This window comes from Lepidochelys olivacea, assembly GCF_965140295.1.
Source record: "Lepidochelys olivacea isolate rLepOli2 genome assembly, chromosome: 1".
NCBI classification, from domain to species: Eukaryota; Metazoa; Chordata; order Testudines; family Cheloniidae; genus Lepidochelys; species Lepidochelys olivacea.
The window spans coordinates 207004534-207018497 of NC_140411.1; the positions used below are offsets into that span (position 1 = coordinate 207004534).

The following is a 13964-nucleotide window of genomic DNA, read 5'->3' on the forward strand; positions in this document are numbered from 1 at the left end:
TGTCTCCTGCCTCTGGGTGATCTATTCTGTGAAAGATGGTTCAGCACCATAATGCTCACATTGCCAAGAGGAATAATTGGGTACCTTTCACAATCCCCTGCCATTGAGTCCTACTGCAGCAATGCCATTTTTTTTTCATTTTGCTAAATTCATCTCTTTTTCCAAGGTGCAGATTTAATCTTTTTGTACTAGAAAGGTCAAAGTTTCGTTACTTATTGTGTTTGACAGTACGTGTTTCACCTATTATTTGCTGAAAACAATGAGGCTGCTTGTGAATTGTTGATAAGGCAATTCAAGTGGCAGCAAAGCAGTGTTGAAAGTGTTCTTGTTTTCTTTCTTTTTAAAGACAGTTGGACTGGATCTCTTGGCAACAATAATAGTCAAATGTATGAGACTATATCATTCAAATCTAATGTAAATTCATCAATACTTCATTATAAGGGCTGATTACTGTGTTTTTAATTAATGAAATGCAGCTACAGTAAAAAGCGGTAATGGCTGGAATGGTAGGGGTCATGGATGTAAAAGCATCCAGGATGAAACACTTCATAGAAATAATTTTAGGTTTTGGGGGTATTGTATGGGTCATTTGTTGCGTCATTACAACTTTCTGAGCTTCCTTTGCATTGCAGAGGAGCTGCACAAATGGGGGGCTAATGGGTAGGGCACCTCTCAAGGCTGTGATTCAAGGCTTTCCTACGACTAGGACCAGGGGTTTATCATATGTAAAGGGCAGGGGCTGAGGGAGGAAAAGGGGCACAGAGAATGTTTATCAGTTTGATTTGTTTGGGTGGCAGGTACTGCCTGGAAATAGATTGATGCCCAAGACACATGCTTTTTGAGATTAACTAGGAGTGGACCTGAGGCTTCTGTGAGAAGGAGTTCCATGTGTTGCAGTTTGTCTGGCTGTATTAGCTATATCGGCAAGTCTCCTAGCATAGATGCAGCTTATAACAGCAAAAGAGTTCTTTTGCCAATATAGTATACACCAAACAAAAAAAAAGTCAGCAAAAGGACTTTTTTTTTCTGATATAACTCAAGGTACAACTACACTACAAAGTTAAGTCGACATCCAGCTGCCACAGTAATTAAGTCGGTCGTGAATGTCCTCACCATGCTCTTGTTGGAGGAGTGTCCTCACTAGCAACGCTTGCATTGATGCACAGAGCATTTGTACAATGGCTATCTATCCCATGGTGCAAGTAGCTGCAGGGGGCTTGGGCAAGGGTTTGCAATGCCTCATGGGACAAAAACATTGTTGCAGTGGGGAATGGGAACATGGGTTTGGCCTCCCATGATGCAGTGTCCTCCCTCCCTCCCCTGATATCAACAGCAAACAACTTTCTTGCACCTTCTTTCGAAAGCCTGGCTTAGCTGTGCGTATGCCATAGCTTGAGAAGCATGGACCCTGCTCAGCTGTGCACTCTTGTTGTGAGCATTACAAACTCCTCGCTCCTTATCCTGCGTTATTTCCAGAGCCAAGACAGGAGCCGCTGTGTGTAACATTGTGATGTCATTCAAGCAGCACTGCTGCAAGCCATAGAACAAAACAGTTCCCGGTTGCTGATGGAGTGTCACGCAGCAGCTGAACATGGTGGAGTGCTGTTTCTGGTATGGAGAAATAAGCATTGACAGGTGGAATAGGACAAGAAATAATGGGCTTAAATTGCAGCAAGGGAGGTTTAGGTTGGACATTAGGAAAAACTTCCTAACTGTCAGGATGGTTAAGCATTGGAATAAATTGCTTAGGGAGATTGTGGAATCTCTGTCATTGGAGATTTTTAAGAGAAGGTTAGACAAACACCTGTCAAGGATGGTCTAGATAATGCTTAGTCCTGCCATGAGTGCAGGGGACTGGACTAGATGACCTCTCAAGGTCTCTTCTAGTCCTATTCTATGATTCCTGTGTAGTTCAGGCTGGAGTGCATTTGGGGCATTGAGTTGCCATGATCAGCTGGTCTGGCGAGCTCTCCAGGCTGATCACACAGGAAATGGGAATTCAAAACTTCCCGGGGCTTTAACAGGGGAGGAACTGTTTCCTGTGTACCTGGCTGCTCTACAGCAGAGTAGAAAATGATCTCCAGAGTGGTCACAGTGGAGTATTGAGGGTCACCTTCTGGAAGCCAATTCAATCAACTTACACAATGCTGCTTCTACACTGCCTCTCTGTTGACCCATCAACATCTAATTAAGTGCTATGCCTCTCATGGAGGTGGAGTAATTAAATTGACATTACAGGCAAGTTAGGTCATCAGAAATGACCTGGTAGTATAGATGCATACATTATTAGGTGGCTTCTGTAGACCTGGCCTAAGTCTACACTAGGGCTTATGAGTGGGGAGGAAGAGGGGGGAAATGAAACTCTACCCAACATAGCTATGTGAGCAAAAGTTTAAATGTAGACCAGGCCTAAGAAAATACCTGACTTCATGTAGGTGGTTTTTGCTCCAAACTGGAAACTGACCAATAAGACCATGAAATCTGCTTCCACCCAGGAAAGGGACCACACAGTGCTTGAAAAATTTACCAGGTGCCATGCCAGCATGGAAGTTAGAGGCTTCCTGGGCCATCTAGGAGCAATACTCTGAGAAACTTTCTCCTTCATCCCCCAGGTACCAAGAATGAGGATGAGTAGACAGAGGGTGCTGCTGCTGCACCCTGTGGTGAGCACCCCAATTCTAATAATTGGTTTAAAAAAACAAACCAAAAACCACAACTTTAAAGGTGACCAAGAGAGGACTTGTTAAAACAACCCAAAAATATTGTGCTTGCTTCTTTTTGACTACTATATGATAAAGAATGTGTAATTTTTTTTCTAAAATGTGTTGTTTTGTGTGTGTGTGTGTGTTCACTTTTACATCAGTAGTATTAGAAATGCCAACTCTGGTCTTTCTTTGTTTTATTGGAGGATATCCAGGTTGTCTTGGAGTTTTTTTATGATGAGAACAGACACCTTGGTATCGGGAGCAGAGGTGATGAGATATTTTTGTTAGATATTGACTTAACACATTAATATTTTGGAAATTAACTTCAAAACTTTAACAGATTAGTTTTAAACAGTCTGACTAAAAATCTATTCCCCTCTGTAACACTGCCTGAAGTGGCTCAAGAGCGAGAATATCAACCTCAGGGCTGACTGTTAGGAACCAGGGCATAAACCCAACATTGGTTGCGAATTCTATAGTTAGATTTTACCAACCAGTTATCAAGTGTAAATTCCTCAGATTCTATAACAGCCTTAGCATGGAGTCAGAGAGGCCCCTTGCATATTCTAATCTATGTTGCCACCCAGGTGAGCTTACCTTTTGGATTGGTCCCTTGTACCAAAAATCACAGCAATATCGAGGTTACTCCCAGTCTTAAAGGACCTGTCACTCTACCTCGGGTCAGTTACACTTAGTTCTCACACCAAAGACAATGCTTGTAGTCAGTCCTATAATAAATTATATAAAGATTTATTATGAAGGAAATGCACCTGGGAGTTATTTACAAGGTTTAAGCAGGTACATGTAGATAAGATTGTAATTTATTTGTGTAGGTTTCAAAAGGTAATAAAAGCTTCTATAATCAGCAAACTCTGTATCTCTTTTAGGGCTATCCCTAAGCAGCTGGGTATCTCTTGCTTATGCCTAGAAACACTCCCTCTCGCCTCCCCCCCCCCCCACCGGTTCAAATAGCATAGAGATACCTAATCCCTTTTATACAGGTTTTAATCACCCTGCTGCCATGTGCTCTGAGCTGCAAACTCAACTGATAGGAGGAATCCACTTGCATGACTCATCTTCACAGACAGGGAAGGTGGATGGAGACAGCAGAACAACAAATGTCTTTTGTCCTCTTTAAGATCCCACAATAGTCCATCTGATGTCAATGGACCTTTCCTGTTGGGAAGGACATAATGTCTTCTATTGAAGATCAGCCTTTCACACTAATTAATGTCTTTCCTGTCTGGTGACTTACAGTCACAGAGGCCCACAATGCAATGGCTCAAATATTACCTTACAATATGGGATTCAGGTGTTATAAATGAAACTATTGCATACAGCAACGCCCAAGCAGTCAATAAAGCCTAAATACTGAACATTCTTTTAATTCTAATGCCTATTTTAACAATACTAACACACAAGTGAGCCAGACTGATTCCAACTGTGCATTTGTCAGGGTTCAGTTGAGACATGGGTACTTGGGCATGAGCTAGCACCTGGTCTCCCAGGGTCACACCCTCTCAGTTGGTCAGCTTGCACTTTCTTCGCTCTTATGGTGATGTAATTTCACAGGTTTGCTAGTCATCAGTTTTCTGGGCAAGACAGGATCTGAATTTTGATTGTTTTTTGTGTTAAGCACATTAGAAAAACTACATCTTTGAAGCCTACTGCATCCATCATAAAGAAGAAAAAAGGGCATATGGCTATTTTTCCCTTTTGATGGTCACCTATTAATATAAATCAGTGCTTTGTCTGTGTGGAAACAATACCATCATTGTGTGGAGCAAATTCAAATGTTATAGGACTATAAGGCAGAGTGTAAACTAAATGGCATGATTTTGACTTATTTTATTGTATAGAATGAATACCAAATTGAAAATAAAAGGCCTGGTTCTCTACTACCTTGCAGAATTATTTACCCATTGCAAAATTAATGTAAAACATTAGTGTTCTGATTGTGTAACATCACATCCCCCCAAATTGTGATAAAATAGAAATTTGGCTTTTATTTGCCTTCTGGATTTTTTACCTGTGATGTTGATCTAGGTCATATTTTTCAAGCTTTTCTCTACAACTATGAGGGCCAGGATCTGTTTTTAAATGAAAGGTGAGATTCTCACTTAATTTCAGAAGCTAAGGCTTTGAGAAAACACTAAATGTCTCCAGGCTTATGACAAAATTGAGTTGGCAACATTGCTGTTGGCAAAAAAGCTCTGAGGAGCTTTGGGTTAAAACAGTCTTATAACAGTGAGTCCAATAAGCTGTAATGCAGAAATATGTTCTATATTTAATAGCAGCAAGATATGTCCCGAATATTTCATGTACTTTTTTAATTTAAAGGACCAAGTGACCATTTTTAAAAATAGGCTTTTAAAAATTGTTCTTCTCTGTGTATGCTGTTACCTGTAGAAAACTTGCAGCTGAAATCTTTCCATACCAAAATATCTATCTCTTCCCATTGGACACTTGTATCTGTCTATTTTTGGATTGAGTGCTCTGTGGAGTAGATTTCTTTTAAAGGAAAAATGAGTATTGTGCTTCCATTCCCCAAACCAAATGTGTCAAAATATTTTACTAATTTAAGGGTGCTGCCTGTTAACTTGGTAATAAATGTATTTTGGGCTTATAAGAACCCTTGAATCCTCAAGTGTTGTTTAGTCCAGGATAGCATTATTTGATGTTTTGTTTAAATAAGATCACACAATCCAGCAGATCTAGGAGATATATCTGGTAATGCCACAAACAACTTTATAAAATCTTCCCTTATTTTTTCTGATTTCCAGTTGGGGGATTTCCATTTTTACAGAAAGTCTTAGAACAGTAGTTTTCAACCTGGAGTCTGGACACCTTGAATTTGTAGACTGGTGTTCTGTGGATCTTCTTTGTTAATGGGGAAACAACTCGCTATTGTACACACTACAACTTACGTCGGTATAAGTTATGTCATTCAGGGGTGTGAATAGCCACCCCCCTGCGCGACGTAAGTTACACCAACCTAAGCACCGGTGTGGACAGCGCTGTGTCAGCAGGAGAGCTTCTCTCACTGACATAGCTACCACCACTTGGGGGGCTGGATTAATTAAGTTGATGGGAGATCTCTGTCCTGTTGGCTTGGAGCATCTGCACTAGCAGCACTACACTGGTGCAGCTGCCCCACTGTAAGCTCTGTAGTGTAGCCATAGCCTCAGTCTTCAACCAGCAATGTTCCCTGCTGTAGGCCAGACTAGGGCGCTTTGGATTTTCAGTGGGCTTTTTGACTAAATAAAAAGCATCTGTCTGATCCCTGACTCGTCTTTGTCAGGTTGTATGACGGATTTTTGTTACCAATCTGCCTGAGGCATCAGGTGATCAGGCTGAGACCGCAGGATCTTTAGGGGAGGAGATGAAGGAGCAAACCAAGCATCTAAGTTTTAAAGCTTTATTGATAAAATAATAGTGGAGAGTGCTGGGAGGAGGGGGGTTCCCCACATCACTGAGGAAGGAAGAAAGCGTTAGTGCCCCAAGCCCTAACCCACTTTCATACTCACACCTGCACTACCCGAGGCTGGCCAAGCCTAGGTGTAATGTAAGAAGAAGGGGGGGGTGGGGTGGACGGGAGTTCTTGTCCCGTGCTTGGGTCATCAAGGGTCCACTGTTGATCTCCAGGTCGCTTCGGCTCTTAGAAGGGTTTTTAAGTTTTGGGTTCTTTTGGGGGCGTTTCGTTCAACGACCTCTGTTTCTGGTGCTTTTTGTACCAGTCCAAACCAACTTTCTGTGGCCGCCTCAGCTTTCCCAAAACACTCCGGCTCCAGGGACATGAAACTCCGCTTCACCCCCACCCGTCATCTCACCTGTTTGCAATCTCTGCAGCCCTGATTCAGTTTACTTTTTCTTTTCTCATGGCTGGCTGGGGCTGAGTGAGATCTTGTCGAGTGCCGTGACCTTGGGTTGGGGCCAGTGTTGTATTGTCGAATTGAGCTAGCTAGCTGTAGTGTCGACTTAACCCGTGCTCTGCTCTCTTCTTCCTTCCCCCTCTGGCCTCTCGCAACCTGCAAAGAAATCTTCCACCCCACACTCACACCTTTGACCCTTCCCAAAATGTTTGCGAAGCTTGCAACAGCATTAGCAATATACAATGCTAATCTGCCTCTCCCAGGGGACCCCTTGAAAGAGGGGGCCATTGGGGTGTGACAGTTGCGTGTGTGTGTATTAATATAAATCAATTGATCAGGTTTGTAGAAGACACCAGTGTTGGGAATGTAGCAAACAGGAGGACACAATCAGACTGCAATGAGATCTGGAGAGATTTGATTGGTGATGGGGGTGTCTGCTGTAGGCAGTGGGGAGATATGTGGTTCAAATAGTAAAATGTCCCCCCAAAGGGGACAAAGTGAACAGTACAGACATAAAATCACGAGATGGAAAAGAATGTAATCTAGTTCCATTAAAATGCATTTTCATCTTGTTTTCTTGATACTCTTCTAAATACTCTTTTATGTATCCAAGCCCTGTATTTCCTGTAGTTGTCACTGGGTTCTTAAGGTTGGTGGGAAAGGAGGTATCCACAAAGAGGGTTTCTCAATAAGTGATCCACGCTCTAAAAGCATGTGAACCACTCGTCTGGAATCATGATACTGGAATATATGATGTTAGATATTGGGGACCAGTCAAAGCATCTTGAAGTCATAAGAGAATCTAAAAAGACAGGAAGGGCATTTTAAAACTGACTTGAAATCTCTGTGGATGAAATGCTAACCCAACACCAAAAAAGCAACATCTTTGATTGTTGTCTGTTTTGTTTCAGCTCTATGCAGCTACTGAAGCAATCCTCATTGCGCTAGTAGGGGCGACACCTCCCTACCACTGGGACTTTGAAGAGCTCTCAGCTAATCAAAGCCATAGCAACCAGTCAACTAATGAAGAGAGAGCCTTTGGGGAATGGCTTCTGACAGCCAATGGGAGTGAAGTTCATAAGCATGTACACTTCAGCAGCAGCTTCACGTCAATAGCTTCCGAGGTATTAAATAATGAAATGGGTTTCTCAGCTTAGTGTGAGATTAATACATCTCATGGGGGCAAAGTGGGAGGAGTAGAGGAGCTGGTTGTACAATTTTCTTGTCTTGGTTTCCAAACCAATGAGTGTTTTGATTATCAAAGAAGTAGGTGCTTTAGTCCAACTGGAGAACAAGTTGTCTGTTCAAATATATGCGTGGAAACAACAAACCAGCCTTGTTCTGCTGTATAGACCGTGCTCATTTGGGTCTCCTCCAAAACTTTAATAAGTTTCCCGTATGGGAGTTGTACATTACACTGTTGCATGTTTCTAGAAGTGGATTGGAACTGAGAAAAAGGATCAGTGGCATTAGTGTTCAAAGTTCTGCATGGTGGCTGTGTTCTTCCTCTGTAATTTTTGTCATTCTCATGATGGGGCTTAATTCATAAATAGTGCTATGCTTAAATATACCCCAGGCTGCTCTGTAGCTCCTCCATAGCTGAAGCTGTTTAAGGTATTCCAGGGTGAGGTTTAGGGTTTATAGGTATGGACTATAAGTTTTTGCAAGTATCCCTCACATGGTGCCTACGTAATTCCCCATATAAACTACTCCGGTCTATACTGGGGTGGGGATTTGGACAGTGCATGAGATGCTGTGGAGCTAGGCCTTAGATCAGGGGTTGGCAACCTTTTGAGAAGTGGCATGCCAAGTCTTCATTAATTTAAGGTTTGGCTTGCCAGAAATACATTTTACGTTTACGGGGGCCAGTGGACGGATTCTGTCTGCCAGCCCCTGCCAGGCGGGGTCCCGGCCGCTGGCCCCGCTCAGCCCGCTGCCTGCCTGGGGTTCCGATCATCCAGGCAGGCAGCGGGCTGAGTGGGGCTGGCGGCCGGGATCCCGAATGGCAGCAGAGTGCCCCCAAAAATCAGCTCGCACGCTGCAGGTTGCTGACCCCTGCCTTAGATACACATTAACACTAAATTAGCATATGTAGTTGCCCATTTTGAGCACATTTACTTGTAAATGTAAGACCTGAATTTAGACCTGTGCAGTTTAGCCAACTGTTAGTGGTTATAAATGTATGGTCAATGTCCAGAGGTATTAATTTAGCTTGGACATGTGTTTTTTAAAAAAACTCAAACTTCATTGGTTGAGTAAGGCTATGTTTTAGTCATGGGTATTTTCAGTAAAAGTCATGGACAGGTCACGAGCCATGAATTTTTGTTTACTGCCCGTGACCTGTCCATGACTTTTACTGAAAATACCCATGACTAAATCTTGAGTGCTCTGTGGGAGGTGCCATACATACTTTGGGAGGTGGTGGCCTGGGACCCCTGTTGGTGCTGGATACGGAGTTTGGCAGGGCTGGCAGACTCCCTACATGGCTCTGCCTGGGACCCTGGAAGCAGCAATATGTCCCTTGGCTCCTAGACAGAGGTGCAACCAGGGGTCTCCATGCACTGCCTTCTCCCCAAGCACCAGCTCCACAGTTCCCATTGGCCAGGAACTATGGCTAATGGGAGCTGCGGGGACGGCACCTGCATGTAGAGGCAGTCCACAGCGCCGCCTTGCCACCCCTTAGCCTAGAAGCCGAAGGAGGGACATGTTGCCGCTTCTGGGGAGCCCTCCAAGGTAAGCACTGCCCTGAACCTCACCCCCCTCTCGCACCCCAGCCCTGAGCCCCCTCCTGCACCCAAATTCCTGCTGCCGCTGGGGGGGGGGGGCAGCGGGCGGCGCAGTGGCCCGAGACTGCCCCAGCGGCGGCTAGTGCAGCTGGCTCAGGGGCTGCCCGAGCTGCTCAGGTGACCCCCAAGCCAGCTGCATCAGCTGCTGCAAAATCACGGAATCTGTGACTTTCCGCGACAGTCTCTCAGCCTTAGTTACGAGCATGTTAATAAAAACTGCCAGTTTTAATACACTCCCGACTGTGTTCAGAGATACTTTCTGTGCTGCTCCATCCTGTATTATAAAGCAAAAAGAATGAAGAGTAAAAAAGAATATAATGTTCATAACTCTAAATTTAAAATGTGATTGTGTATAATAACTTTAGTGCATAACTTAAGACAATTTAAATTGGCTATAACATTTTAAAATCTTCTGTAGACACTTCTGTATTCATCCTCTTGAACTCTTCCCCCTTGTTTTTAACCTTAAGTACGTTTGTGTATGTGTCATCAACCAATGTCTTAGGACTTAAATTCTCCATAGAGTTTTTCACATGGCTTCATTCTGTAGATAGGAGATGTAAGCAAAGAACAAATAAAAAATAATTAAGGAAGTACTTACACAAAAAGTTTGTATCTGAACCCACATATTTTGGAAAAGTTCAGAATTGGATCTGCAGCATGGATTCATCTTTTTAAAAATTGTGCATCCTACTAAGATAAATGTAAACTACAGCATGTTTCGGATCTGCTAGGGGTATAGTGCATATTTGGAGGAAGATCACCTCACACTAAACTGGGAGGAGAGGTAGATACGCTGGAGGGTAGGGTAGATACAGAGGGCCCTAGACAAATTGGAGGATTGGGCCAAAAGAAGTCTGATGAGGTTCATCAAGGACAAGTGCAGAGTCCTGCACTTAAGACGGAAGAATTCCATGCACCGCTACAGACTAGGGACCGAGTGGCTAGGCAGCAGTTATGCAGAAAAGGACCTAGGGGTTACAGTGGACGAGAAGCTGGATATGAGTCGACAGTGTTCCCTTGTTGCCGAGAAGGCCAATGGCATTTTGGGATGTATTTGTAGGTGCATTTCCTGCAGATCGAGGGATGTGATCGTTCCCCTCTATTCGACATTGGTGAGGTGTCATCTGGAGTACTGTGTCCAGTTTTGGGCCCCACACTACAAGAAGGATGTGGAAAAATTGGAGAGAGTCCAGCGGAGGGCAACAAAAATGATGAGGGGACTGGAACACATGAGTTATGAGGAGAGGCTGAGGGAACTGGGATTGTTAGCTGCTTTCAACTACGTGAAAGGGGGTTCCAAAGAGGATGGATCTAGACTGTTCTCAATGGTAGCTGATGACAGAACAAGGAGTAATGGTCTCAAGTTGCAGTGGGGGAGGTTTAGGTTGGATATTAGGAAAAGCTTTTTCACTAGGTGGGTGGTGAAACACTGTAGTGCATTACCTAGGGAGGTGGTGGAATCTCCTTCCTTAGAAGTTTTTAAGGTCAGGCTTGACAAAGCCCTGACTGGGATGATTTAATTGGGGATTGGTCCTGCTTTGAGCAGGGGGTTGGACCAGATGACCTCCTGAGGTCCCTTCCAACCCTGATATTCTATGATTCTATGTGGTATTCTAAAGGTTTTAGCCTAGATTTTTCAAAAGTGATGCAATTTTTGGGTGCCCAACTTGCAACATCTTAAAGGAGCCTGATTTATAGAGATGCTGAACAACCACACTGTGAAAAGCCTCCTTCTTTAGGCATGTCATAATGAGCACTGAAAAATCACCTCTTCTCAAAATCTAGACCCTTGTAGACAAGTTCTGAATGATCATGTTTCTCATGAGATATTGGACACCATGCCATACTAGAAATTGGGGCTTTAAACTACTGGAATGGGGAGATTCTCAGACTTCAGTGTGGGATGCAGTAATTGTCCTGTTGCATGGAAGGTTCTGCTGTAGTAGGCTTTAAAGTAAGGAGGTTTTAAAGGTATTAGTTATAACTTCCCTTTTTAAGTTCTGTTCAGTTGCACTTCTAATAACTGTGGTACCTGGCTTTACAGGTGGAAAGTATAGTTCTATTAAAATACTGTCAAATGTACAAAAACTGCCTAAAAAAATTTCTGTAAAATATGTTTTAATTCATGATGGAGTGGTCTAAAGACATGATCTGCATTTATTTGGGATGATCTGCACACTGTTGTAAACGTTAATGTGGCCGTCACAAATTCATGCTAGAAAAAAATCGACTAACTCACAGACCAAGTATTTCATGAATTGATGTGATGTAATGGGCCTTATACAGGGGAAAGAAGTACTATGTCTTGACTACATTAAAATGAAGTTCTTCTAACCGTTTGGGTGAATTTAGAGAGCAAATTTGTTGTAACTGAATTATTCCCTGAGCTGTGACTGATTCAGAAAGCATCTAGTTTTACTCAGACACATGATTATCGGGCTTAATTAACATTTATATCAAGAATTACAATATGATTCTTGTGATATTAGAGGAAAAAAACTGCTTAGATAATTGAAATGTGTGTATATGTTATCAGAGTCCTGTTCTCTAGATGTTTCCACATACAGTGGGAAAAAACATTTGAAAAATGCATGGCAATAATTAACTTTAGAAGCTAATTTTCTCAAGCATCTGGATTCCTTATGGCCATGTTACTAACTATAACAGCATGCACATATCGCCCATTAAGCGATAATTCAGAATGACACATACAGTAAGACTAATCAAGTTATTTTCATGGTGTTCCTGAAATATTCTGTAGGCTTTGATTACATGCTTTTGCTGCTTCTGATGAGGCTGTTCATTACTGGGCTTCAAACCAGTTTTTTGAGCTCTGCTAGAAAAACTATATGTAACAGTGTTTGGAGCATCTGGGTAGTAGAGGACAGAAGGGAATTCAGAAGGTCTGTGCACAGATGTTTCAAGAGTGGGGAAAATGACACAATCATACAGCCAACACGTCAGGGAAAGGATCTGTATGTTGTTTTTGGGAAGTGAACACAGCAGCAATAAACAGGGAAAGACAAACAAGATGGTTGTAGTGGAGAGAACACAAGAGAAGATAGTATCATTGAACAGTATGGAACACTTATTAGGTTCATTCTGGAATTCCTTTGTGTCGGATGTTATTGCCTTGTAGAGGCTGCAGTATATAGACCTGCTACAAAAATGAAACTGGATCTGATTTCAATTCCAAGAACAAACCCAGCCCTATAAGAGACTTGGATGTTATCAAGTAGAAATGTTCATAATAACAAAATGGATTGTAAAGTTGACCGAGGTAACTTTTTTTTTATTTTGATGAAGGGTTCAGGAATTAGGGGACATCTGAGGTGAATATGTGCAGAACAATTTCTTGCTAAAGATAATAAAACTTCTCATCTTCACTTTCAAGGCTTTGTACAACTCTCCCCCAGTGTTTCCCTTCTTAGCCATCAGTGTCAGCCTTGAGGCCACATGTGTTTCCTTCTCCCAGTCCTTCATTAATGCCTCTTTCCATGCTGCATCCTGTTCTTGGAATAAACACCTAATGTCACCTAATGCTCTGGGTCTCCACCTTCTCATTCAAATCCTTTCTAGAGTCTCACTTCTTGTATTGCTAACCCCAAGAACTCAATCGTGAGTTAGCCTACCCCAAAATCATGAGATTTTTGTTTGTTACATGGTTTGAGTGTTTAGGGTGCACTTGGGTCATGTTTGGCAGGGGAAGTGGGGAGGCGTATGGACCTTGACTATACCTTGATCAAGAAATTTGAACCTTCACAAAAAATAATTGACTATGCCTGCCTAGATTAACAGCTCTGGAGACTCATGTTATCCACAGCACAGGTACAGTAGAGACAGTGCTTGGGAAAGGTTCTGTGCCCCCCCCGTCCACCCTCCACTACCTGCTCTTCTAAAAACAAAAATTAAAATGCCAGTGCTTACAAAGGCAGAAAAGTAGAAGCCAACCAAATGGATCTCACTTACAAGGTAGGTCATGATGAGGAGAGCTAGGGTCATCTTTGGACCCAAATTGTGACTCTTAACTCTGTGTATGTTGCCCAGATATAATGGTCATGTACATACAGGTACGTAAATGAAAGGTACATAGACAAAAAACAACAAAGCCAACAAAAAATAATGTTCCCTTGGGGAACCTAACCTTCTTTTCAGATGTGGAAGGCATTACAGTTTTGGAGGAGGGGAGGAATTGTACAATGGGCCAAAGTCTTTAGGGGGTTTGGGGTGGGGGGTGATATTTTGGTGACTGAAGTGGAGGTTGAGCTGGAGTTTTCTTTTTAAAAGATTTTTCCTGCCCAAGCTGTTCACTTCTTGGAATTTGACTAAAACTTTTTTTTCTTCTCCCTAGTGGTTTTTAATTGGGAACACATCGTACAAAGTCAGTGCTGCCAGTTCGTTTTTCTTCAGTGGTGTCTTTGTTGGAGTGATCTCTTTTGGCCAGCTCTCAGATCGCTTTGGGAGGAAAAAAGTCTATCTCACAGGTAACCCACTGCAGCCCTAACAAAATGACTGGAGAGAAATGTCATTGTCTTGTTAGTGGCTTCATGTCTGTCTCAGAAGACACAGTAGCAGTTATCCAAGTTTTGTGGAAAGCC

At 42.7% G+C, this 13964-nt stretch overlaps 1 protein-coding gene across 4 annotated transcripts in view; it reads left to right on the plus strand.

The window, feature by feature from the left end:
• SLC22A15 (solute carrier family 22 member 15) overlaps positions 1-13964 on the plus strand; it is a 48342-nt gene that overhangs the window by 1762 nt on the left and 32616 nt on the right. For all 4 annotated transcript variants that reach the window (XM_084623820.1, XM_084623821.1, XM_084623823.1 and 1 more), the window contains exons 2-3: positions 7489-7701; positions 13718-13850. In XM_084623820.1, the coding sequence (XP_084479946.1) occupies positions 7489-7701; positions 13718-13850 (346 nt within the window). The remainder of the gene's footprint in view (positions 1-7488; positions 7702-13717; positions 13851-13964) is intronic.